General features: G+C 38.2%; 1 protein-coding gene across 1 annotated transcript in view; it reads right to left on the bottom strand.

The window, feature by feature from the left end:
• LOC104628302 (ephrin type-A receptor 6-like) overlaps positions 1-24,662 on the bottom strand; it is a gene marked incomplete at its 3' end in the record, with an annotated part of 71,550 nt that overhangs the window by 12,979 nt on the left and 33,909 nt on the right. Inside the window, exon 2 of the mRNA XM_010296834.1 lies at positions 23,786-24,029. Coding sequence (XP_010295136.1) covers positions 23,786-24,029 — 244 coding nt within the window. The remainder of the gene's footprint in view (positions 1-23,785; positions 24,030-24,662) is intronic.

Here is a 24,662-nt window from a genome sequence, read left to right as displayed (position 1 = left end):
GCATTGCATTCCTGTGTTTATGTGGCCAGCTTGCATAATATGCAGGTGCAACTTCTGCAGGAAGTCCCTTTTTCTGTTATAAAAAAGCATATGCACTGCCTTTTTCCTTTTTTCAAACATCTCAGTTACATTTATGTACTGAAAATGAATATATGCATATATTCATATATATAGGAAATGGATTTCCAAAGCTCTTCTGCTGGACAGTGAAGCAATATGAGTTCCAACAGGCAGCTACCAGCACAGCTGTGCCTGCAGCATCTGAAGGTAAACTCTTTCAAATAATAGTATTGGGGAAGAGAGAGTAAATGAAAAGCATTCAGCAGAACTTAATGACATTTTAGGAAAATATTTTTCTCCTTTGCCTATGGATAACCGACGATTTACTCTTTGGTTGGTTTACAAATTTGCTCCCCTTGATTTCTGGATTATGAACTTGTATACTTAAGGAAATTAAGGCCAACCAGTTTTGATATCAATGAAGTATGAAGTTATGGAATATTAATGCATGGTTTTGATTCCTTATTTTTAAGATCTTCTGTGTAAAGTGCTAGAGTTCAAGCCTATCTTCAAAAACAGAAATTCATATCACTTAAAGAGCCAGAATGTAATCAAAACACCACCTGTTTTCACACTCACAATGAAGTTGCGGTATATTTTATAGCACATGCATGCCTCCATTGCTTGTTTTGGTGTAGACCAGAAAAATTCTGGGGTGGACTGGTGCTCATTCTCAGTAATTCCCAACAATCCACAGGGTCCCTTTAGTTCTGGGGGAAGAATTGAAGAAAGAACTTGAATCCTGCAAAGGATGGGTATTGTACTTACTCCTGGTAAAAACAGTGGTATCAAGATGAAAAACTTGTCAAGTAAACTCAGTGTCCAGTGATTTAGCACCACCAAAAACAAGCTACCATCCTTTATCAGCAGTTTCTAGAACACTACTTGATTTATTCCAGGTACGAGAGAGCTCACTAATTACAACCTCAAGAATGTGCTCTGGGAAATTGATATAGATGAGCCATCTATCCTCCTTAACAAATTTCCACACCTTCTGGCATACTCTCTGAAACTTTTCCTATGGCTAGGACATCCATATCTCCACAGCATGTATTCTTATGACTAATGAAAGGCAGATTAGACTGCACTTTTGGCATAACTCAGCCTAACATAAAAACCCAACACAACGCCCCCCATTCCCAATCACACAATCACCAACAACATAAAAACCAATTAAAAGGAAAAATCAGACATACAAATGCACTGTTTTCTTCCTAGGATAAGATGCAGCATTCAGAAAGGAAGACCTTCATTGCCCTTTCTGTCTTGTCTTTCTGTGCTGCACCCCACAGGACATGCACAGGATAATTACCCATCAATGTGGTCATTCTCTTGGTCATCACTTACGTCAACGCCGTGTACTTGAGTTGTTCACTGGGCCCTCACATTTTGGTGCCTCGATTAAATAGTCTTCTCTTCGCATTCATTCCTTTGTTTTGCTATGATGGTACTACAAGTGATCTTTAATTAGGGAACTGTTGCTGTTTCTAAAATACAAGTGGGTGCTAGAGATCTTTGGCTTTGAAACGTATTTACTACTGCTTCTGTTGATTTATCTTGGCTGAAAAAAGTACTTCTCCAGTCTTAATTTGTCTGGGGTGATAGGATTCAATCCAACATCTTTATCTCTTATTCCATGGTTTTAGGCATTATTCTTAGTGGCAGTATCTCACTCTTTCTTTTCTCTTTCTCTGTTTACAGAGGAGATGCAATTGCAGCTAGCTTTCTAGCCATCCACATGCAAATAGATGTTACATCGCTTTCCCCAAACTCTCTTTTTCCAAAGCTTGTGTTTTCCACTCCAGGTTCCGTTTGGGATGCCTGAGCGATCATGGTCTTATTTGTCTAGAGTTGTTGATGGCACACGCTTGGTCTTTCTAGCCCTCCCTCCCCATTTCACCCATAGTTTGGAACTCAGATAAACAGACAAAAAAACAAGAATAGGGGAAAAATGAGTCTTCAACTTCTCACAGCTGTATTGAGTTAATAGAAACAATGGACTGATCAGTTCTTTAATGTGTATTGTTTTCTTGCAGTATACACAAACAGTGTGTCCATGAACTAAAGCCAAGAAATTTTATTGCACATTTGGTCTTTCTAAAGTGCTTCAAAATCCATCAGTTGTTTAAGATTTTCAGCAATGTGATATGGGCAATTGCCGCTGCATTAAAAATGTCTACCAAAAATAAGTATGAGGATATTTAAATTATTTTGTTTATTTTGGCATTTGAGGGTTAAAAAGCTCAGGGTTGAAACTCCCTTCTTTAGATTCACGGTAACAGCAAATGTACCATACAAGAATCTCAAGTTAGAAACACAAGCTTGTTTTTGTATTGTTCCCCAATTGTCTTCACAATTACATAAAAACCTATAAAGCATTTGTTTGAGGTACACTGACCAGTAATGATTTTTCCAAACACTGTAACCAAATTAGGAAAAGTTGTTTTTCACACTTCATATTTTATAAGTATTTCCAAAAACAAGAGGCGATTTTGCTGACATTCGTTAAACATTAAAATGGTGCAATAACACTGCTTAGCCATTTTATCTTCAGAGTGCTTTACAGCTTGTAACTAATTACTCTCATGGCAACCTTCTGAAGAAGATACTGTCTCCATTTAACAGTAGGAAAAAGAGAGACAGAGGTTGAGGCCTGTCAAATATGCTGAATACCTGCAACTCCCACTGGCAATAATTAGATTTCTAGATGCTCACTGTTACTGAAAACAGGCTGTAAATGATTTATGATGGGTAAAGCTGCAAGGTAAGAGAGCAAGAACCTCTGAGATAACGTTCCAGCTTCTGCAGTTGTTGGTTTCCTGGGCTGTACCTTCATCTCGCAGTGGAGGGACCTTTACAACAGATTTTGTACTTATAAAAATAGAAGTCAGCTGCTACGAATGTTTATATAGACACCTTTCTCCTTTGTACTCTGTTCACTTAAGTAAAAATCAACATATAGATTTGTAAGAATGAAGTAATTATAGACAAAGAGGAAGCAGTTCTGTTTTGGTACAGAAAAATCAAAATTATTCTCACAGTACTCACGTCACCAGGAAAGTACAAAGTATGGGACATAGGGAGAGGTATTATCTCTAGCAATTCCCCCTTGAAGCAATCTTTATAATACTTACCAGTCCTAGCATTATATTCCATACACAATTGAGAAATGTTGCTAAAGTTATCAAGCAACAGTAACATATATAAATCTCTAGACTGTTAAAGGATGAATCATATTCACTATAATACATCAAACCTTTCCCTCAGTGCAACACTGTGGTGCGTCTCCCAAAGTACAATGGTGTTGATCTCCTCTCTCTGATCTTTGTAAACACGACAAAACCAGCAGAAAGATATTTAACCTCTAAGAACACACAATCTGTTCCATTTTCTTTTTTCAGTTAAGCTCAGAAGATCAGAAAGCAAGCTAATAATAACTTCTCTTTTTTGTTATTCAACCTGCATGCTAACTTTCACAATGAAAATTCAGTTTCATATTTTAGGCTTGCATTTATGTTTTTTTTTTTTTTATTACATTTCATTCCTCTTATCATTAATTTGATTAAACTCACATCACCACTACTAAGCTGCAGGAACAAAATGTTTCCTTTAATGTGTTGCTCTGGGACTTGTCATCAAGCCAAATTCACAGATGTTCCAATGAACACATGGCACTTGGTCCATTTCTAGGATAAACATCATTGTTTACTTTATCTACAGTGTCATGATCCTGTATAAGTAACCGGTAAGATCAGTTAAGTCCCCTCATCTACTCTATATGTAGATCTATACTTTTGATAAGCTGATGCAAAGCAGAAAAGTAAAAGTGAAAAAGGCAAAATTAGGGAAAGGGGAAAAATCCTTGTGGTCTCCATGCCTCATCATGGAAGATTTTCTTGTTTGAAGACTCCTTTGTCGTTTTGCCTATTGTGACAAGCTGTACATTTTCTTATGAACAGTGAGGTAGGTAGAAGTATTTATACTCAGAAGTGGGAAAAAGTGTGAAATTATATTTAGTAGCTGGGTAGAAATGAGATCATCGTGATGGCTCATAAGTGTGTGAATAACCCTCCCAGAATCCTCAGGAGGTATCATCAACTTCTGTTATGTTACTGGAAGATATTGGCCTATAAAAACTTAATAGGAGAGAAAATAGGGATTTCGTATTTTGGAGCACTCTGAGATAAAGGAAAGAATACATGGGCATACATGAAGAAATTGTTCATAAGCAATAAACAGCCAGCTCTCTGGGCATGTTAACAATACAGCAGCTGCAAATAAAAATGTGTGATGCTTACGAAACCTACAGGAACCTTAACAGCTTTGATGTGCTGTTCACATGGACTCTAAAGGTGGTGTTGCATGGCTACCAGAAAGAGTTTTGTACATATTAACTATAAAAAATAGCCTTTTCCCACAGAGAATCTACCAAAATACACATCTCTCTAGTAATAGAATAAGATCTTGGGTGGAGATAGGTAGGTTGCTCATAAATGCTTGTCCCAGCCTTGTCCTCTGTGAAAAAATTAGGACTCAAATTGCAAAAGTTCACTATTTTAAGGGACAAGTTTTTAATGTTTTCTTACTGTTACAAGAACTAAGGGAGGAAAAAAAAAAAGGGGGCATCAGTATTTCAGTCTCATGATTATTCCAAGAGCTGATTCTTCCCAAACAAAGATAACTCAGAGTAAAATCACATGTGCTGACAAGTGAGATGCTAGCAGTTTGTGGAGTCCAGCCTGCACGTCTGCTCTAATTAAATCTGTACACACAAATTGGAGCATGCAGTGTTGCTATTTGTCTTAACGGGATAGACCTTCTGAGCAGAACTTTCAAAGCCTGAGTTAAAACTGTATTTTATTTTAATGAGTCTTCAGTATGTCACATCAATCTTTACTTAGGACTTTGTGTGTTTTATACAATCTTTACTGCGTGTGTTACCAAAGAGCATCAGTTGATGTTTAAGTGGCCAATACAAATACATTTTACTATGGGTTATAAACAAGTCTGGGCAAAAAGTGCAGGACAATACCACAGACAGAAACCTAAAAGCAAAAACTCAAGGCAGTGTTGAAAACTCCCAGTATTATGTTGTATTTGTGGTATACGGGATGGTGTTAGTTGCTCCCGTAACAATTTCAAACTTTAATTTCAAGTGCTTATGTTTCCATGTTTAAAACCTGAGACCACTATAGCATTATTCATACGGAAAGCTAAGTGAAAAAATGTGGCAGCAAGAGGCTTTTCTTGCTTTTATCTAAACACCTCATAATACACAAGATTTTCAACTCCAGTGCGGTATGCACAGGACTAGAAACAGGTACCTCAGAGGAGATACAGCTTGTTGCATTGTAATCTGCTGCTCTGGGGAGATCATGGGAATCAATCACGTAATAGCTTGATTTCACAAAACCTGGTCAAAAGGCAAGGCTGAACTGAGAATTGCATGGACTTTAAAAGCAGCAAACACAGAACTTGGCCAACTGTTTTGTAATGCAGAAAGGCTTGCAGAGGGGACAAAGGAACCTTGTCTAAATGTGCTGTCAAGAGTGACGTAGAGCTTGCTACCTTTGCCCTGAGGTTCCACACTGGCACTGGAATGGATACTAAATAAAAAGAAAAAAAAAAATCCACATGCAAAAGGACAAAAGCTATTCCAAGCAACAGTCCCTGCCTTCTTACAGTTAGGAAACTGTCAGGAATTGAGGAATTTCCTTGGGACATAATACACACTTGGAAAGAAGGTATCCATGTGTCAAATATTCTCATTTATGGACATTATCTATGGATGAAAGTACCTTTCACCAAAACATAACGTCTGCAGCAGTGCAACAGGATTTCTGATGTGACTGGATATATGTAGGGCACGGAAAAAAAAAAAAATATAGGTTGATTAATGGCAGATGGATAGAGTAGCAGACTCTAAAACCTATCACACCATGGAGAGTCAAACAGGCTTCTGCTGTCTTCTCTGAGACTTCCACTTCCCACACAGAAAAAAATAACTTGTCAAGGAAGCCAGTAAGCAATTTCTTATACAATTTTTCTATCTCAAGTAAATATAATAAAAAGTGTATTAAACTGAGTAGGTTCCTATAACGGAACCTATGATATACTTTTAATTAGGACTTGGCTCTGCCTTCAGGTATAGCCTGAGAAAAAGCATGCTTGAAGAAAGATATAGAGTTTCACTGTTGTGCTCTGAGCATTTTTCTTAGCCATTCAGTCAGGAATAATGGTAGGTCTTTTTAGAAGGCGATACAGGAAAAAGGCAGCAAACCCATATGGCAGATATTTTGTTTTTCCATTATTTTTGTTTACAATTGTTTCTTGAGGAAAAGTGAGGTGAAAGCCCTGCAAGAGGGGCTACATTACCTACAGTTTTACTTCTGATGTGGGTTGACTCTGCTCAGGGAAAGATGTTTTGGGAGAAGGTAAGATGTGGCAGGCAAGAGACAGCCTTGAGAAGTTCATGCTGAGCTGGAAAGACCTGTGCCGAGGAGCAGGCAGCCAAACCTCAGAGAGGAAAGGAAGAACTTCCAGAGATGAGATGGGGTTGGTACAATTCATAAAGTCATTGATAAGCCTAACCTGCAAGCAAGATCTGCTAGTTTACCTAAAATTCTGGCTGACTCAGGGTCCTGTAACAAACTTTTTCTCCCCAGTTACTGATAGGGACTTAAAAGTAAAACCCTGAGAAGGGGGGAGGAATCTGAAAGAACTCCTGTTGACATTAAAATATTTAACCACAGAAAAACGGTGTCCTCTGCATGTCACATTACACTGTCACCTACACATAGCAATGCAATATAACTATTCTGTGGAGGACAGTTAATGCGAAAAAAAGATACACCCCCCTCTCATTATCCTTTCCTAATTAAGAAGCAGATGTTACTTTTTTATTTGTGACGGAGGCCAAATGTTCTATATGCAATTGGAAAGAAGCAAACAGATATTAAAACCTCAACAAATTACTAAAGCTATGGATCCCACCATATTTCTTTCAAGAAGAGTATAGCAGATCTGCTAAATAATTTGTGAGCATGACAGTTTCATGAACCTTTGGCAGCTCTCTCATTTAGAAAAGACTTTGAAAAGAAAGTCTGCACACACAGTGTGGATTAATTTCATTGAATAATTTATACTGTATTGTGATGTGGGTTCCCCTTGGGGGGTCCCCCCCCCCCCCTTTATTATATGAACTGAGAAAATTTCAGGAGCAATACTATACAATGAAATATATTCCTTTTGTTAGTCACAGCTGTTCGGTGTATCTTTCTACTTGCTCTCTTTTTCCTAAACCTCCTCTTACTGTAACGTTGCTGGACCATGAACAAAATTTGATCAAAAGACTAAAGGGATCCCAGAAAGTTCTTCAATCTTTCTGATGAAAAACCTAGTCCAGGAAATTTATTGCTTATACCACATAATCTAGTTATATGGTATAGAGTGTGCCTTCCTGTTTTAGCTGGAAACACCCAGCATCAGGACGTCTACAACACAAAGCAACAGGGCGCAGAGATGAGCTCTTGAGAAGCAGGTAGGCTAGTCCGTGTGGCATGCCTCAGTGATGGGACAGTACTACAAAAACATGCGCAGAAATGCTTTCGACTTACTCTAGTGCGAGCTACAAAAGAGGGCTAAGAGATTTTCAGATTGGCACATGGAATAAAGTCCCAGTTTAACAAGGCAATTCAGTGCCTATCTATCTGATCCTAGAGCCAAGGGAAACTGCGGTACTCCCGCTTCCATTCTTATCCAGAATAGCTTGCTAAAGGAGTATTTTTTTACATTATATAATAAACTGAAAATTCTGTAAAATAAAATTTTAAGGCTACACAGACAAGCACTCAAAATCGATAAAAGATAGAAATAAATAGGTAGTTACACAATGCTGATAAGAAATGCTGTAATAGGCTTCCTTGACATGCCTAGATGCTTAGAAGGATGGCCTGTTGACCTCCTCCCAGTTTTACAACTGCAAATGTTTAGAAATAACTAAACGATTCAGTAAAATGTAGACCTGTGTATGATACATCCTTTTCATTTAGAATAGTAAGACTGAAGCAGTTGTTACTCAAGACAGATACACACAGGCGCTCTCAACTTCTGGGAATATGTTTTCATTCATAATAGACATCTGCACATTTGAAAAGTAAGTATCCTGAGTAAACTGTAGTCCCAGCACAGGAGCTGTTTACTTTTAAAATGCATTTGAATTACTTCAATTCCTGTAATGAACTACTAAACTTATAAGGAAAAGATTAGTCAGAGGGCTATGCCTGAGAAAATTATACCAAAAATTGGACCAGGGGAACAAAGCCCAAATTAAAGTTTATATTGAGAACATTTACTTAAAGCTGTACTTGAATATATTATTTGGCAACTTGAATTAATTATTCTAGTTTGTTAGAGAAAAGGCTGAAGAGAGTCTCTTCAGATTATATAATTTTATGAAGCTTATTTTAAGAAAGGACCTGGGGGTGCTGGTTGACAGCCAGCTGAACAAGAGCCAGCAGTGTGCCCAGGTGGCCAAGAAGGCCAACAGCGTCCTGGCCTGTATCAGAAATAGTGTGGCCAGCAGGAGTAGGGAAGTGATTGTGCCCCTGTACTCGGCCCTGGTGAGGCCGCACCTCGAATCCTGTGTTCAGTTTTGGGCCCCTCACTACAAGAAGGATGTTGAGGTGCTGGAGCGTGTCCAAAGAAGGGCAACGAAGCTGGTGAGGGGGCTGGAGCACAAGTCTGATGAGGAGCGGCTGAGGGAACTGGGGTTGTTCAGTCGGGAGAAGAGGAGGCTGAGGGGAGACCTTCTCGCTCTCTACAACTACCTGGAAGGGAGTGGGTGTTGGTTCTCCAAAGTAACAAGCGATAGGACAAGAGGAAATGGCCCCAAGTTGCACCAGGAGAGGTTCAGATTGGATATTAGGAAAAATTTCTTCACTGAAAGGGTTGTCAGGGATTGGAACAGGCTGCCCAGGGAAGTGGTTGAGTCACCATCCTTGGAGGTATTTAAAAGACATGTAGCTGTGGCGCTTAGAGACATGGTTTAGTGGTGGACTTTGCAGCATTAGGTTTATGGTTGGACTTGATGATCTTAAAGGTCCTTTCCAACCTAAATAATTCCGTGATTCTATGTCTGCCTAAGGGTTTAATCAATAGTACTGCCCCTGTAACTCTAGGAGTATATCTGCACTGAAAAGCCTCTCTGTGTTTTGAAGGAAAATAAGTTAAGCATAACCATGACATTGCTAAAGAGGAGTGGTTAGGTGTGGTGGCTGAGTTGCAAGATTTGGGCATAAAAATTCTTTTCTTAGAGTTAGCTGTATGTGTTATGAACAATTTAAAGGGAATCTGAGTAAAGAGAGCTAAATAATTCTTAATTGTCACTATATTGTTAGAGCTACAGCTGACTACAATATATACTTCTGTATTGGTGATGAGTGCTACAGTGGGAAAAAGAACCTGCACGCTCAAGCTAGTTGTTCAGCTCATCCATGACTAGAAGTATTTATCTCTGTGGGAGCACTGAAGATTTGGGAGCTATTCAGCCTGGGTAAGGATAAGAAAGCTTCTAAGGAGATGTGCAACACACTCATTATGAGATTTACCCTAGAGTGTTTTTTTTAAAGTAAAGAGTAGGGTGACTGCATTTTTATTCAAAAGGGTTTGCATTAAAACCTCAGAGGTGGATCTTCAAGAGGAAATTTAAATGAAAAGCAGAGTGCCTGATGGAAAAAGCGTGATAGTTCCGGTCAGAGGGTCTGATATAAAACAAGATACAATGAAAAGAGAAAATAGAGGGAGCAATAATAGGTAAATGCACTGAAAGTGAAGATAGAGGCAGTTAGAAATTAGAGTAAAAATTAAAGCACAGTTAGTGATGTGGTGTTATGGAAGAGGATGACAATCTTATCTCAAAATACACTTCAGTTCATTTTAGAAAAAAACAATGCAAAAATCACGGCAGAAAGCATGGCCAAATTGCTAAGAAGAAAACCAGTTCTTCCATGTGGTTTCAAGTCTTTATATGCCCTTCTTTATTTCCAAATACTGCACATTTCTTGATGAGGTCAATTAAGCATGTTCATCTAATTGCTTCCTGGCAAATAAAAACTATTTTAAGCAAGCAGTGAAATTTCTGAGGTTATTAATGACCCAATTTGCCTCATCTATTACTTCACAAAACTGGCCCTAACTGCCATTGAATGGATTTCTGACATTTGAAATGTGAACCAAAAGCCTTGTAAGAAATAGGCAGTAACATGAGCATGTGAAACATTTTATAGGAGAGAACAAAACCCCATGAGGTTTCTTAAAACAACAAGTTATTTTTTTCCCCTCTCGAAACCCATAACTGAAAACAAAAATCTGATGGAAAGAAAGGGGAAAGAAAAGGGGAACAAGGAATCTAGAATATTTCCTTTTCATGCAGTAATACACAGAGTTAATACACATAGATTTTGGAATGACTTTAAATATAATAAAGTTGTTTGTTTGTTTTTAAATATTCTGACAATGAAGATACGCTACTGTCAGGAGACACCTTCCTGCCACCTTCCTGCCACCTTTTAAGCTGACGGTGATACAGCCACAGTGGGGCAGTCAAGGACAACACATACGATTTGCTTCTAGAATGCTTCGGATGTCCAAGGAACAGATCAAATATTTTCGCTACTAAGGGCAAAATCCCACAGTGCTTAGTCAGGCAAAACTCCTGTTGAAGCCAATGGGAGTTTTGCCTGAATAAGTACTGAGCAAAGACTATGATGTTCGACCTAGATTTATCAGTCATAAAAACATATTAGATCTAGATTTGTGAGACAGACAGCCACTGTGCTGCAATATTCCTGCGGCACTCTGTTTAAAGGAAAACACAATAACAGTAAACTATGAATCATCACCTGGACCCCTCCTGTATATAATGAAGGGAAGAACTCAGAGCTGGGCAAGGAGTTACTCTCCTGAAAGTCCAAAGAGCAAGACTAAAAAGTTTACCATTGCAAAGTTTTGGAAATATGATAAATACAGAAAAGTGCGCAAGTGAGATTCCCAAGGGATTGTGTGTGACTGAAAATACCATTGCAAAGTTTTGGAAATATGATAAATACAGAAAAGTGCGCAAGTGAGATTCCCAAGGCATTGTGTGTGTCTGAAAATCATCTGGCTTTCATTCTTGTAAGCAAACAGGCAACAATGAGTAATTTCTTTCTATAGTTATCCTTCTGATTTAGGGCAAACTGCAATTCCTACACGGTCAGCAGAAATTCCTCTAGTTGATTTCACCAGGGATTAATTTAGGTGAATAACTAGGTCAGTCTTGTTCCTAAGTTAACACTTCTATGATGGAAATATGAAAGTAGATTAAATTTAACATGTGTATATCTTGCTTCAGAAACTTCCTTCTGTAATTACAGAACCCCATTTACAACAACTTTGATATCAGGTACAGGAGAAATACTAGAATTAGTATCAAAGTGAGTAGAAAAATTCATACGCATGCAAGATGGACATGTTTTTGGCTTCCTTCTAGCTGAAGTGAATATCAAAACCCTGACACCAGTAGCAGTTGGACCAGAGGATCTCCCTGAAGGGCGAGGGGGAGACGGTGGAATATGAGTACTGCATACCTCAACAAAAAGCCAAAATCATACCAAGCCAAAACTCCACTCTTTCGTATTTAGCTGGGTCTACCCTTTGCAAGATTCCTTTATATAAAAAAGCAGTAGTTAAACAATGTGAAAAGATATTTCTTTTTTATCTGAGAGCTCTTCCATCATTAAAGTATCCTAAACCTTCTGAACTGTGCAGTATTACTCAGAGAAGCAAATGCTGTCCTATTCAGCCAGATAATAGCTTGATACCATCTTTGACTGTAAAATTAAACTTAAGATTTTTAAAGGACAGGTCCTTGAAAATGAAAAGCCTACAACTTCTATCAAGTGTCTGTCTAGGGCTCTGTAATCTTACAAAGTAAATGCTAAAACCCACAGTCAAAGTTTGGCCAGCTCCAGGTTTTGCCACCAGACATGAAAGAGCAGAGCAGTATCACTTGCTTTGCCTCTGTTACACTTTCAGGTGAGGCAGTGAGGTGCCATAGGAACAAGAACATACAACTGATTCTCTTTGATGAATACAACTATGGAGAAGGTGACTCGTACTCCAGAAGACCACAGCTCAGAAAACTACTGCACCTGAGATTTTCCTCAGTGTTCTGCATCCAAACCCACTCTCCTCATCCATTTTTATGAAGTTGTATAGAATGGACTTTAGCATCTCTATGACACTGATGTGTTTCCTACAAAAACCCCTACTTGCTCTCTTTGTGAATGACTGTCCTAGGCAAACATTCAGTTATAAAAAAATCAAAGCAAAAATAATATGAACTCTCCTTACTTACAGAAATATCAGGCTTTCTTTCCTCCTTTGTATTCCTGCAAGCTCTCTGCTCCCTCCTCTCCCTCACTTCTTGATTGCCTCCTTTTGGTAACATTATATATTAACACTGATCCTCATCCAAAAAACCCCAAACCAACCAACCAAAACACCCCAGAAGTCCTCCATAAGTAAAGGAAGAAAAGAAATCTTATTTTCCCCAGATCTGTGTCTTGAAGATTGGATGTCAGAATTCCAGGCTAAAAATCAATTAGGCTCAAGTCCTTGCTAAATTAACAGAATTTCTATTTACTATGTTACCATTTATTTTAATTAAAGAACAACATAAATAATGTCTCTAAAATTTTAACGCCTTTTTCTAATTTGTTACATTTGAAATTCATAAAAGTCATTAGTAAACACAGGACTGGCCAGTCACATGCAAATACAGTGTAGGATAATTCCTCAAGAAGCAGAAAAAACCCCCACACAAAAACCAGGTGCATCCAAGTTTTGGGTCCTTTGCACACAGGAATTCCCAATTCTAAAAAAACCCATAAAAAACCAAAAGACTGCATCATGGTCTACCAGTGTTGCTGAGAATTTTTGGTCTCTGAAAATTGAGACAGAAACATAAATGATCTCTTGTGGCACCTAAAGACACAGTATGAGATTCCTTCTCTCAAGGTTCCTTCCCTGTGAGCTTTAAAATATGCATCTGGCTGTGCCTGAAAACTGACTGCTTTTAAATAACCAAGTCCAACAGGTGGGTTTTTTGTTTTAAATTACTCTTATATGGGACTAGATTCAGGAATTCATTTGACTGCACTCAAGAACATAACACAGAGGAATGACATCCTACTGTGGAATATGTCAAGATTTAATTATGAAGCTTTACAAAAGCCTGGTGAAGCCAACTGCTTCAAATTTTCAACCCAAAAGTTTTATATGGCTATATGCAGAGAAGTTAATTTTTACAACAGTATTTAATATGGATCATAAATTCCCATGGAGAGTGGTGCAACAAATGAAAACAAAAAAATCAGCCAGGTCTTATTTCCTTCCACCTAACAACAACTAAATAATAGAGCTGGAGCTGAGTCGTTTGGATCGCTGGAGCTGAATGGTTTTCTTTTCCCAATGAATCACTTACCTCTTCTGACTTCAATACCTCACAGTAAACAAATTTTGTTTCTTAACCTGTCTTTAAAAGGTACCAATAATTTTGAATGAAAAAACCCAAACAGCATATGCCTAAGCTACATTATTTTTCAAAGCTTTCAGGGGCTTGTTCCACTTGTTCTGTGCATTGGAATACTGTAGCCTACAGTAATCAGTGTCAGCTGACATGCTACTGAAAACAACAGCTCCGACCTTAATGGACTGACTTTAAACCCATTAAGCAGTATATGAGGAGCCGTGCTTACTGCAGGTACGTTCCAATTTATTTAACACAGTAAAGATATTTTATGATATACTACACCTTGATCAAAACTTTGAATATTAAAATAGCAAGTAAACTGTGGTCCATTATTAGCAATAGCCTAACAAAACAGTTGTTCAGCATTACATTCATTCACATAATTAGCAACAAAGCAATAGCTCTGATTTTATGTCAGTACTCCTATATTTTTAATCTTAAGTGTGGATAGTATAGTTCTAAGTGAATGAAGATATTGCTAAAAATGTGTAAGTAAGTTTGGCATGTTTACAATTGCTTCTCCAATTATAGTTTGAAAATGGCAATTCTGATTAAAAATTAAAGTTAAACAATTAAATGCATGTAATCAAGTCCATATGCAGCTAAAACCCAGCTGTGTTTGAAATTAGATTAATATTCTGATAACTGTTAGCTTTAAAAAAATATCTATCATCAGTATGAGGAATTAACAATAAAATGCTATGACTGCTTATAATATAAAATATATAGTACATATATATGTATTAGTATACTGCTTAACTTTATTGGACTTGGTTTCCAGAAACCTAGCTAGAAGGGAGGAGAGCAGTGTGCACAAACAGAAGCTTCCATGGTTCTCAGGTCCAGCTGAGAGGTCAATAACTTTGGTGCCTTGCTCAATTTGTAGTCTTTCTGAAAACATCACCTGTAGCTTTCTGAGATTCATATTCTTCATTTAACTATTATTTCAGAAATTATTTTCAAGTGCATGAGCTTTTCCTCCCCTCCTCTGCCATTGCATAGCTATTTAAGATTTGCTCAGAGAAGTAGCATTGCCTATTTATATGGGTTCAATACCAGTAAGTTTTGAATCTTATACTGAAGCCAGACTTAACATTCCTTATTGTGAGATAACATCGTCGGGGGCGTCACCCCCCCCCCCCCCCCCAACCCCCCCCTCCAGCTATATAACAACTAATAAGGGACGATTATTTCCCCCCAGATAACTTTCTAGATGTTCTACCAGCTAATTATGCAACACCAGCCTTGGTGATGTTAAAACCAGTCAGTGCTTTGACACACTTGATGAATAATCCTTCATTCTAGGCTATAGTGGAAGTAAAACCAGGTCCACACATTTTTTGAACACCTCCAGTGATGGTGACTCCACCACCTCCCTGGGCAGCCTGTTCCAATGCTTGACCACTCTCTCCGTAATGAAATTTTTCCTAATATCTAGTCTAAACCTCCCCTGGCGCAACTTGAGGCCATTTCCTCTTGTCCTATCACTAGTTACTTGGGAGAAGAGACCAACACCCTTGTTGCCACAACCCCCTTTCAGGTAGTTGTAGAGAGCGAGAAGGTCTCCCCTCAGCCTCCTCTTCTCCAGACTGAACAACCCCAGTTCCCTCAGCTGCTCCTCATAAGACTTGTGCTCTAGATCCCTCACCAGCTTCATTGCCCTTCTCTGGACACGCTCCAGCACCTCAACATCCTTTTTGTAGGAAGGGGCCCAAAATTGAACACAGGATTCGAGGTTAATTCTTTCTTCCTAAGAATATTCAACACTCCCTGCTTTTTTTAATAAATCATGTTGAAATCTTGGCTCAAATGGTTTTCTGTGGCAATCAGCTCCATGGCTTAATTACACGCTGTGTGATAAAACTATTTCCCATTTTAAAAATAGTTTTGAATTTCCCATCATTTAACTTAATTGGATGTACCTTTACTTTTGTACTTCATGAAACAGGAATGTACATTTCTGATGTAGACCACTCATTATTCAGTGTGTGTTTCCAGTGATCATTTCAGACAAATTTTTAGATATAAGACTCACTGATGCGAATATCCTGCATTGCTCTTGTAATCTCTGCAGTAGACAGGTAAATTTTTCTGTTAATCCTCTGGAATAGTGGTTGTTTTAAATGGTAGTCACAGTCAGAGCTAAACAGATCTTTTCTGAGTGGTGGGATACCTCTCATAACCCTAATTCCTGTCTTTCCTTGCTACAGCAGTTATCATGAGTTAGTAAAAATACATATCCAGTGAATCAACAGAAAATACTCCAGTAGTGGAGTGGGCTTTCAGACTGGGGTATATAGACCCAGTCTTGGGTATATAGACCCAGACGCTTGAGTGCCTATGAAATACTTTAAAGTGATCTGTGAAAGATACCCAAGTGCAATGTGATATACAAAAACACAAATGAGAAGTTTCTAACAAAGTTTGCATCTGCACTGGATAAATTTCAGGCATCCATGCACTGAGAAAGGTTGACAACCATTGCACGAAAATATGCTTTACTGTTCCCAGACAGCATTATAATAAAAAATAATCAATGCAATCACAATCAGTATTAAATGTCACAAACAGATTCATAATTTATCTCCTAGATGCTCCTTCAACAGCACTGATGCTTTAGGTCTATAAGAAGTTCATTCTCAATCCTACTCTATAATTTGTAAATACATGCCTCCATTTTTCATAAACACACTTACAGATGAAGAGAGAACCAATCTGAGAAATAGCAAGGCACACACATGTAGAGTTTATACTTCAATTTGTTAATATGAAATTGGGAGGAATCAGAGAGACAAGAAGTTGAGATCCAAGCTAATAGAAAGGCAGAGCTTACAAATCTCCAAAAAGGCAGCAATTTTTAGACTGATTACAGTACAATTTCTTCTTTCCATTGATGGGATGATGCTTTGAAAGTCATATTAGGAATTAAGTGCAAGATATCACCCTTTTTACAGCCAAGACATTAGGGCATACTCGTGCTGAGTTCATCAACATAATGATTTTGAACATGAAAAAGTAAAATGCAAAATTTCCAACAGTGTTTCTCTGCCAAATGCGTATTTGAAGTTCCTACTTGGGATGGTATTAAGTTACATCAAATTATATTAAGTTTTACAATTAAATTCAACAATTTAATTTAGAAATCTCTCTGAATGAAGCTGCTTTTGATCCTCTGTACATCTAAATGCAAATTTTCAAGCTTTTTTCCCCATACATTCTCAGAGCTCAAACGACAACTGTTACAGTGAGAAAGAATACTCACAAAAGTAGAAAGTTAGACAAAACATGGAGAGAGATTGTAATTTCATACCTATGTCTCAGTCTTGTCCTTGGACCTTCCTCCTACGCATCTGCCTTTGTTGTGGCCCGTGTTATATTCTGTTAACATTTCTACTGTTACTAACTCTCCTTAGAGTTAGATAAACCAGAAAACCTCTTAAATGAACTTGGGATCACAACTGGATAAAAGCTGAACAGAAAATCTAAGAGTGGATGTACTAAAATACTTTGACAAAGACCCATATCCTCATCTTCAGGGGCTCTTATAAATAAGCCAAGTAAATAGCACGCACCATGCCCTATACTGAATAAGTTTGGGACTTTCTGTTCCTTTTAAACATATAACTACTCATTAAAAGTCATCACACTTCACACTGTTAGAGCTCAAAAGGCAAAACGTATTTTTTTCAAGACACTCCTTCCTTGGGCCACTCCTTTACCCATTGGCTGTTTGTCCTTGAGCATAACCTGAGCATATTTTATATTTGTCCAGGCCAACATAATAGAAGACAGAGGCTTGAAGGGGGCACATTCAGGGCCTCCAACCCCATGCCTCCTCTGAGAGTGGGGAATGGGTCCAGCTGAAGCTGGCAACTCATGCGAAGGCAATTATCTCACTACCACTTGATACAAAACCCATCACACACTTTAAAACTAGTTGCTGCATCTCCCATATAACAGCGCAGGCTGAGAACATTGGCACAGCTCTTATTAACTTGTTTCTTGACTTCTTGCACATGCTCCAAGAAATTAACTACTTTTTCAACAGAGTATTCAGGCAAGGTACCCATATCAGGCTTCAGCCCAGCAAGATGAAGTTGCAAAACTCAAGGAGATTCTTCTCACAGGGCATTAGCCTGTTACAAACCACATTAGCCCCCTCATGTTTTTTTGCCAGTGTCTAGTGAGATCAAATGTAAAAAAAAGCCCTCCAGCTCCAGATAAGGGAAAGGCTTGGTGGAATTCCACACCATGTGCCTGGTTTCAGGCTGAGGACCAAACATGGTCATGATGCCTCCTGCCTATCAGTATGTTTCTCTCAGTTTGGTGGTGACAAACTGTGCTGTTGTCACATTACATACAGAACTAAGCAGTTGACAATGATGATGCTCAGCTTTATGGCACCAGTTAGTTTTCAAGAAAATAGGTTAATACAGACCTTTACAGTACACAACCTCTTTTTCCTCTTTCTTTTTCAGAATGGCTGCAAATGATCAATTTACCCCATTGTCTTTGATTAAGTGGATTCTAAATGTGTAGGCAATATGCTTGTCATAGCACTCAGGTTGTTCAGAAACTATTGTTTGACATCCTAAATTAACTAGAAAGGCATTTGTATCTTGTTTCACTTTTTAGCAAGTTAAATCTTCTTCCCCGTGCCCATTATTTTTGTACAACTAAGAGAAAATGGAAAACGTCTTGACATATGGAAATTATGTAATAAAGTAAATTATATTAAGAAGTCCTCATCCTGATTCTCCTGAAGTTTTCCTATTTGCCGGTATTTATATAGATTGCTGGCGTCAATGTGCTTTGGTCCTCTAATGAATCCAATAAGCTCAAAATCTCCATGGATGGGGTATTTTATCTAATTGGCTTGAGAAGAGTCAAACCCATGAAGTTCATCAAATGATTCACTAGATGCAATGCAATAAATCAATTCTTTAACTAGTATTCTGGAAACAAGAAAATATTTTACATATTAAGGGTGAATTCAGAAATGCAGCTGATAAGAGAGAGAAATCTAGAATATGTTTATTTATGTATCATATAATTCAGTTAGTAGCAGCTTTTTGTCTCACTAAAAATCAGATTTGACACAGAATATTTAGGTGTCACCTTTAACAGAAATACCAGTTTAGTCCTTTTTGCAGTAGTGCTACAGATCCTGTTCTGATTTTATATATATGTTTGTGTACACATTTTGCTACATGTAAAAAGTTTTCCTGGAGGCTCATGGTGTTTTTTGAAATACAGGTGAACCCTGACTATGTTTTAAACTAAATGAATTCACACTATATAACACAGCCTATCTAAAAGCAGGGATGCAAGAGCCTAGATGTCCTCTGTATTGATAGGAATTCTTGTTTATATACTAGAAATGTCTTTTTATGAGCTACTGTTGCCTTGGAAACCACTACTAAAAATGAAGATTTTGTCTCCATGGAAAAAACCCATGTTATTCAGTTATCCCCGAATTTACCTTCTCTTTCCTGATCAATCTGAAACTCAAAGATTGGCAGTTGAATGTTCCTAGCTCATAATTTTAGAATAGGAAGGAGGAATTAAATCTTGCTCTAAGTTTTGCGATACCTGAGAGCAAATAGAGGTCAATCTCTTATTTCCTAACACCCCTCTTACCAAAATCATATTTACATTCTTTGTCTCAATAGGTTGGAGGACAAAAAAGGCCCAAAGCGTTCAGAAGTCAGCAAGCTGATTTCTGAGATTTCAATCATTTCCTGTACTGGTCAAAGCATTCAACAGCTCTCTGACCAGTAATGTCAGTCCAAAATTCTTGAGAAACTTAATGACCTTTAACTGTGTTATTTTGAGACATTTGACAGTTTTCCCATCACTACTTCACTGAATATAGTCTCATAAGTAGTGTTTCAGTGTGAGAACAGAATGTAGCCATTTTCTAGGTGGTTTCCTTTCCAGATTTTCCATGTCAGTGTTACTGCTTTTCCTAGATGTCGATTCCTGATTTTTGCCCTGAATGTGGGAGGATGTGCCAATAGAAAGAATATAAGATCTATTCTAAACCAGCGAGTAAAGAGAAAGGTACTTATATTGGATGACAACAGGAAGACAAAGCAAAAGATGCCAATCATCTGACTCAAGGCTGTGCCTGCTCAGATGTGGTAAATTCACAAGGTAACAGAGCCTTTCGGCTTATTTTTGTGAGGACAAAACCTGTTTTGCCACAGAGCATGACAGCTTTATAAAATCTGATGTGTCTTTTGCATCAATTTACAATTTTTATGTCTGGGAATACATTCACACAGAATTGGTTAGAGCATCACATATGGTGGATATAAAATTCTAATTTTTGGCTTAGGTTGTCTTGTAGCTGTTGTTTCCAAAGAAAACATCCAATTGTGCTATTCTATTTCTGACAGAAGGACTAAGACAAAAAGGGGAATCAAAAATAATCACAGTTTCTTCTGAGCACTGACGGACAGTGGTATACTAGGACATGTGAGCCTAAAAATAATACTATTCAATATGCAGACCCACTCTATAGATTTCTTGTAGCTACAGGTACTGGGCTGCTATCAAGAAAAATCCCTGTGGAGAGGAAACATGAATTCTAAAAGCACCAGAACCTTTGTGAAAGCACTGAGGGTTTAACCTTCATATGGCAAAAGCACAGCGTGGAACTAAATAGATGCTATAAAAACCTCCAGTAATACATGTGGCCTGCTGTTGGGAAGATGTCATGATGAGGACACGGGTCAATGACATAACAATGGTCAGTGAAAGCTGGGAGAAGACATGAGATCCATGTGGGGTTCTGCTCTTTTCTGTTACTATGAAAGACTGCTTAATGGGTGAAAGTCTTCACTGAGTCCTCCACAGCCACTGTAACAAAACTTTCTTTCTCTTCCACTCTTTTGGCCATAATTGTGCTGTGTTCCTTTAAAAAAGTGACAGTAGGATGTGGACTCCCTACAGGGAACATCTACTGGACCTCCTCAAGGGGAGCAAGACCCCTCCTCCAAAAGGATGGAGCATATTGGCAGGCAAAAGCATCCCACAGAAAACGTGGCTATCACCAGATCACACAGAATGACTGCAACATGGAACAGGGACTGGAGCAGTCAGTCTGCCCTCAGGGATGAGGGAAAGATATTTCTCAAGGACCAGAAGTGACAGAAGAGAATTGGACAGACTCAGACACCGTGGTTGAAAGTCTGGATGCAAAGACCCACTTGCAAGAACAGAGGGGGCTGGGGTTGAAGGAAAGTGATTTAAATGGCTTTAAAATTTCTGTTATGCCTGACTCCATTGCTTTAAATTCTTCCTATTTACAAAGTTTATAGCTCATATTATAATGAAACATACCATTTTCCCACCTGAGTTTCAAAGCTTTTTGATCTTCTTTGTGGAGTTCATGGTTGAAGCAGAGTCACCCTAAACACCTGGCTGACACAGGGTCCTGCCACTGGCCATCAGCCTCTGTAATGTCCCCTCCTTATTTGCAGTATCCTGATGGACATGCAATAGACACCTGCTTCTGGTACAGCATGTGGTTGCAACCTTGGAGGACTGAAGCAATGGCTCTGAGGTGTTCCACCTACAACAGCTGCCTCACAGACTCTCATGTTAACCAGCTAGGTGAAGTGATAGGAAAATAATGAGCATTTCATCAAAGCCTGTCCTATCTTTCAAAAAGTCCTTCAACACAGATGTATTGCCATGAAATATTCTTTTTTTTTTTTTTAACATAGCATGAAAAAGTAATTGTTTGGTATTAATATCCATTAGAAACTTACAGGATAAATAATAGCTGAAAGCCTCAAATTATTATTTGGTATTTTTTTCCTGAACCTAACTGGGAGAGACTGCTTGGCAATTTCCAGTGCCTTCCACCAGCTGAGCTGATTAGCCCACGATCAGTGCTGAGCAATGTAAGTTGACTTGCCTGTCACTGGGGGCATTTGCTGCCAGCTGAGCAGGCTCACACGGACAATTAACAAGGCTCAGTCAACATGTGATAACTTGTGAAGCCGCAGTAATGTTTATTTTTCCTTTCAAGACTCACACTAAGAAGCAGTGTGACGCAAAAGAGGTTTTGAGAACTAAATGAGGGAAGTCTCCCCTATAAAGGCAAAAAACTATGATTTTTTTCCCCAGCTTGCATATTAATACCAATAGAAAACCTTGGGAAGTGACTTGTTTTGCTCTAGTCACCTTGCAGTTCTGTGTAGACCTCGTTCTAGAGAATTGGAATTTACAGTGAATTTATTAGAACACCCCTATTTTAGGCTTAAACAAAAAAAAAAAAAATTAAATATAAGACATAAAAAAAGTTCTGTAATCCCATTACAATAGCTATATTGAATTCAACTGATAAACGGGAATACTTACTACAATACAGTTAAATTAGATGAGTTCTTCATTTTGGCCATACTTCACTTTTTAAAATGAAAAAGAAAAAAGCTTGAAATAGGTCAAAATAAATTATTTAATGCTAATTTATTATCTCTGTTAGAATTCTGTCACTATGTCCTATCATGGAAAAATACAAATTCTGTGCATTTGCGAGTACTAACGAGAATGCACTCCAACTCTGAAATAATTTTAGTTTCACTGATAGATATGAAAGTTACTTGAAATCAGCTAATAATTATCTAAGGTTCTTAATGATGTGGTAATAATCATAACAGGAATATAATACATTTTGGCATGGTGAAAAAATGCTGTATCTGAACTTATAATTTTAGTAGCACCAACATCCTACTTTCTTCATACTGCAAGTGTAATTTGTTTTTTTCTTCTAAGTCAAATTTGAACAAGCTTCACCATGTTCAAGATTTTTTTCACTTCAGTGTAAACCTCCCCCCAACACCACAAACCAAACCAACCAAAAAACCATCAAGAAACAGTTTTCCACTGTAACAATTTACTTGCATCACATAAGGAATTTAAGTATTAATGAAACACAACTTAAACCTTTAGAGAAAGGTCCTACATACCCTGTTAGAAGGCAAGCTTATATAAAGTAAAATTAAAATTTGAATTTACGAATGCAAGGCTTGACACCATGCTTCCAACCATGGAGTAGACGAGATTCTCTCCTCCCTCATCCCCCCTTCTTAAAAACGTATCTTTGTAAATGAACGCAAGTTAGCAGAAAGGGAAACGATGTGGAAAAAAAACCCAACAAAACCAAACACAAAACTCAAAACCCAAACGATACATTTACGTACTTTCTGGAAGGTCACCGATTGCATGATTAGTTTAACTTTTAAAGATTTCTTCAGCCTAGTAACTGTGTGATTATGTTTAACAACCTACTCTCATAGTCCTTAGGCTATACTTGCCTCAAGGCTAACATTTCAGCTATGTGTAAATAGTCAATCACAAGGAAAGTGTGCGTGTAGAACCAAGAGGCCTCATGAAATTAAAACAAAGAAGGGTTAAGAGCAAGGACTGAGCGATTAATGTGTACAGAGAAGATATCTTAACCTTGAGAATAGAAACATCCTAGCAGGAGTGTTCAAACAAGGATGATAAGAAGGAACTGCTTGGCTGAACAGCTGAGGTGGCAAACATCCAAGGAGAAGAAATTATCCTCAGGAGACCCGTGGCCATGAAAGGGAGAGAGGAGTAGGGGGCTGACTCCCCCAACGACCACCTGAGACCCCGCGCATGCATACTGTAGTTTCGCAACGCCAGCATTACGTAAATGTAGTAGATAGGCAGGGAGGTGGAGATTTCTCAGAAAATGTAATGAACATGTATAGCTGGTTACAATAAAAGTGCTTACAAAACTCAAGACAGACACATTGGGCAGAATTGTCCCGTGTCTCCAGTCCTGCCTTCTAAAACTTCAAACTAAATGTCAGAGGGTTTTCTTGCCAACTTTTTTGGTATCACAAACAATAACGTAAAAGGTCTCCCACTTACACCTGCACATTTACCTAAAAAGTCCAAAACTTTTGCCAAAGTTTATCATACACCCCTTACACAGCCAAAAATCAAAACAACGTCCCTTAAACACATTGGCAGTGCTATTAGACCACAAGGATGGAGAATGGAAAAAAGCCAACTGAAACTACTATTCCTATGGCACAGGCAAATCTGAAACTGGAATAAGAGAGGCACAAGGCAAGCAACTGTTCAAATTAGATAAGACAAACTTACGCTTGTTGTGTAAGCGGCTTCAGGATCATCCTCTAACACTCGTGACAAACCAAAATCAGAGACTTTACACATGAGGTTACTGTTGACCAAGATATTACGGGCTGCCAGATCACGGTGTACATAGCCCATGTCTGAGAGGTACTTCATGCCAGATGCAATCCCCCGCAGCATGCCAACCAGTTGGATGACTGTAAAGTGGCCATCATGCTTCTGCAAGTAAAGATACAAGTTCAGAAGAACACAGCTGGTTTTCATAAATTTTGTACAAGTGATATTAACTGCAGCTCATATTTAAAATACATTTGTAACCCATCCAGCCAACCTGCCCACTGCAAGCTTGTTTTTTCAAGTACTTGCTCATCAGTGCAAGCTATCCTATCTCTCATTGTGCAGTTTATGCCCCACTTTTCTTCCACATTTTCACTCTCCAAAATCTTTCTACTCACAGCATTTAACATCTTTTATCCTCAGTAACTAAGAACACTTTCCCCAAAAACTGTTTTTTTTGATAGAAGAATGACAGCACACAGAAAAATCCTCTCTATCTTTTACACCATGTCCTCAGGAAACAAAAGGTCCTCTTTTTATTGCCTCAGCTTTGATTGTCTGCATGAAGTACTGCTGTTACCTCACTTTTGGGTTTTTGAAGGGAGTTTGTTTGTTTTAAAAAAAAAAAACAACAACAACCTAGAAAAAGTTTTGGGCTTTATCTCATATCTGTTCTGCACCTAACACCATATAATCTCTGCATACTAGATTAAAAAGGAGATTTGGGCTGAAATTCAGGGGTCACGTGTAGCTTTTCCAAAGTCTTCATGGCTGACTATGACTGTTAAGCCCTGATCCATGAATGTATTAAGCTGCTTAAGTCCTGCTG

The sequence above is a fragment of the Phaethon lepturus genome, unplaced genomic scaffold (genome assembly GCF_000687285.1).
Source record: "Phaethon lepturus isolate BGI_N335 unplaced genomic scaffold, ASM68728v1 scaffold18431, whole genome shotgun sequence".
Lineage (NCBI taxonomy): Eukaryota > Metazoa > Chordata > Aves > Phaethontiformes > Phaethontidae > Phaethon > Phaethon lepturus.
This window is presented reverse-complemented; position numbering and strand designations above follow the sequence as displayed.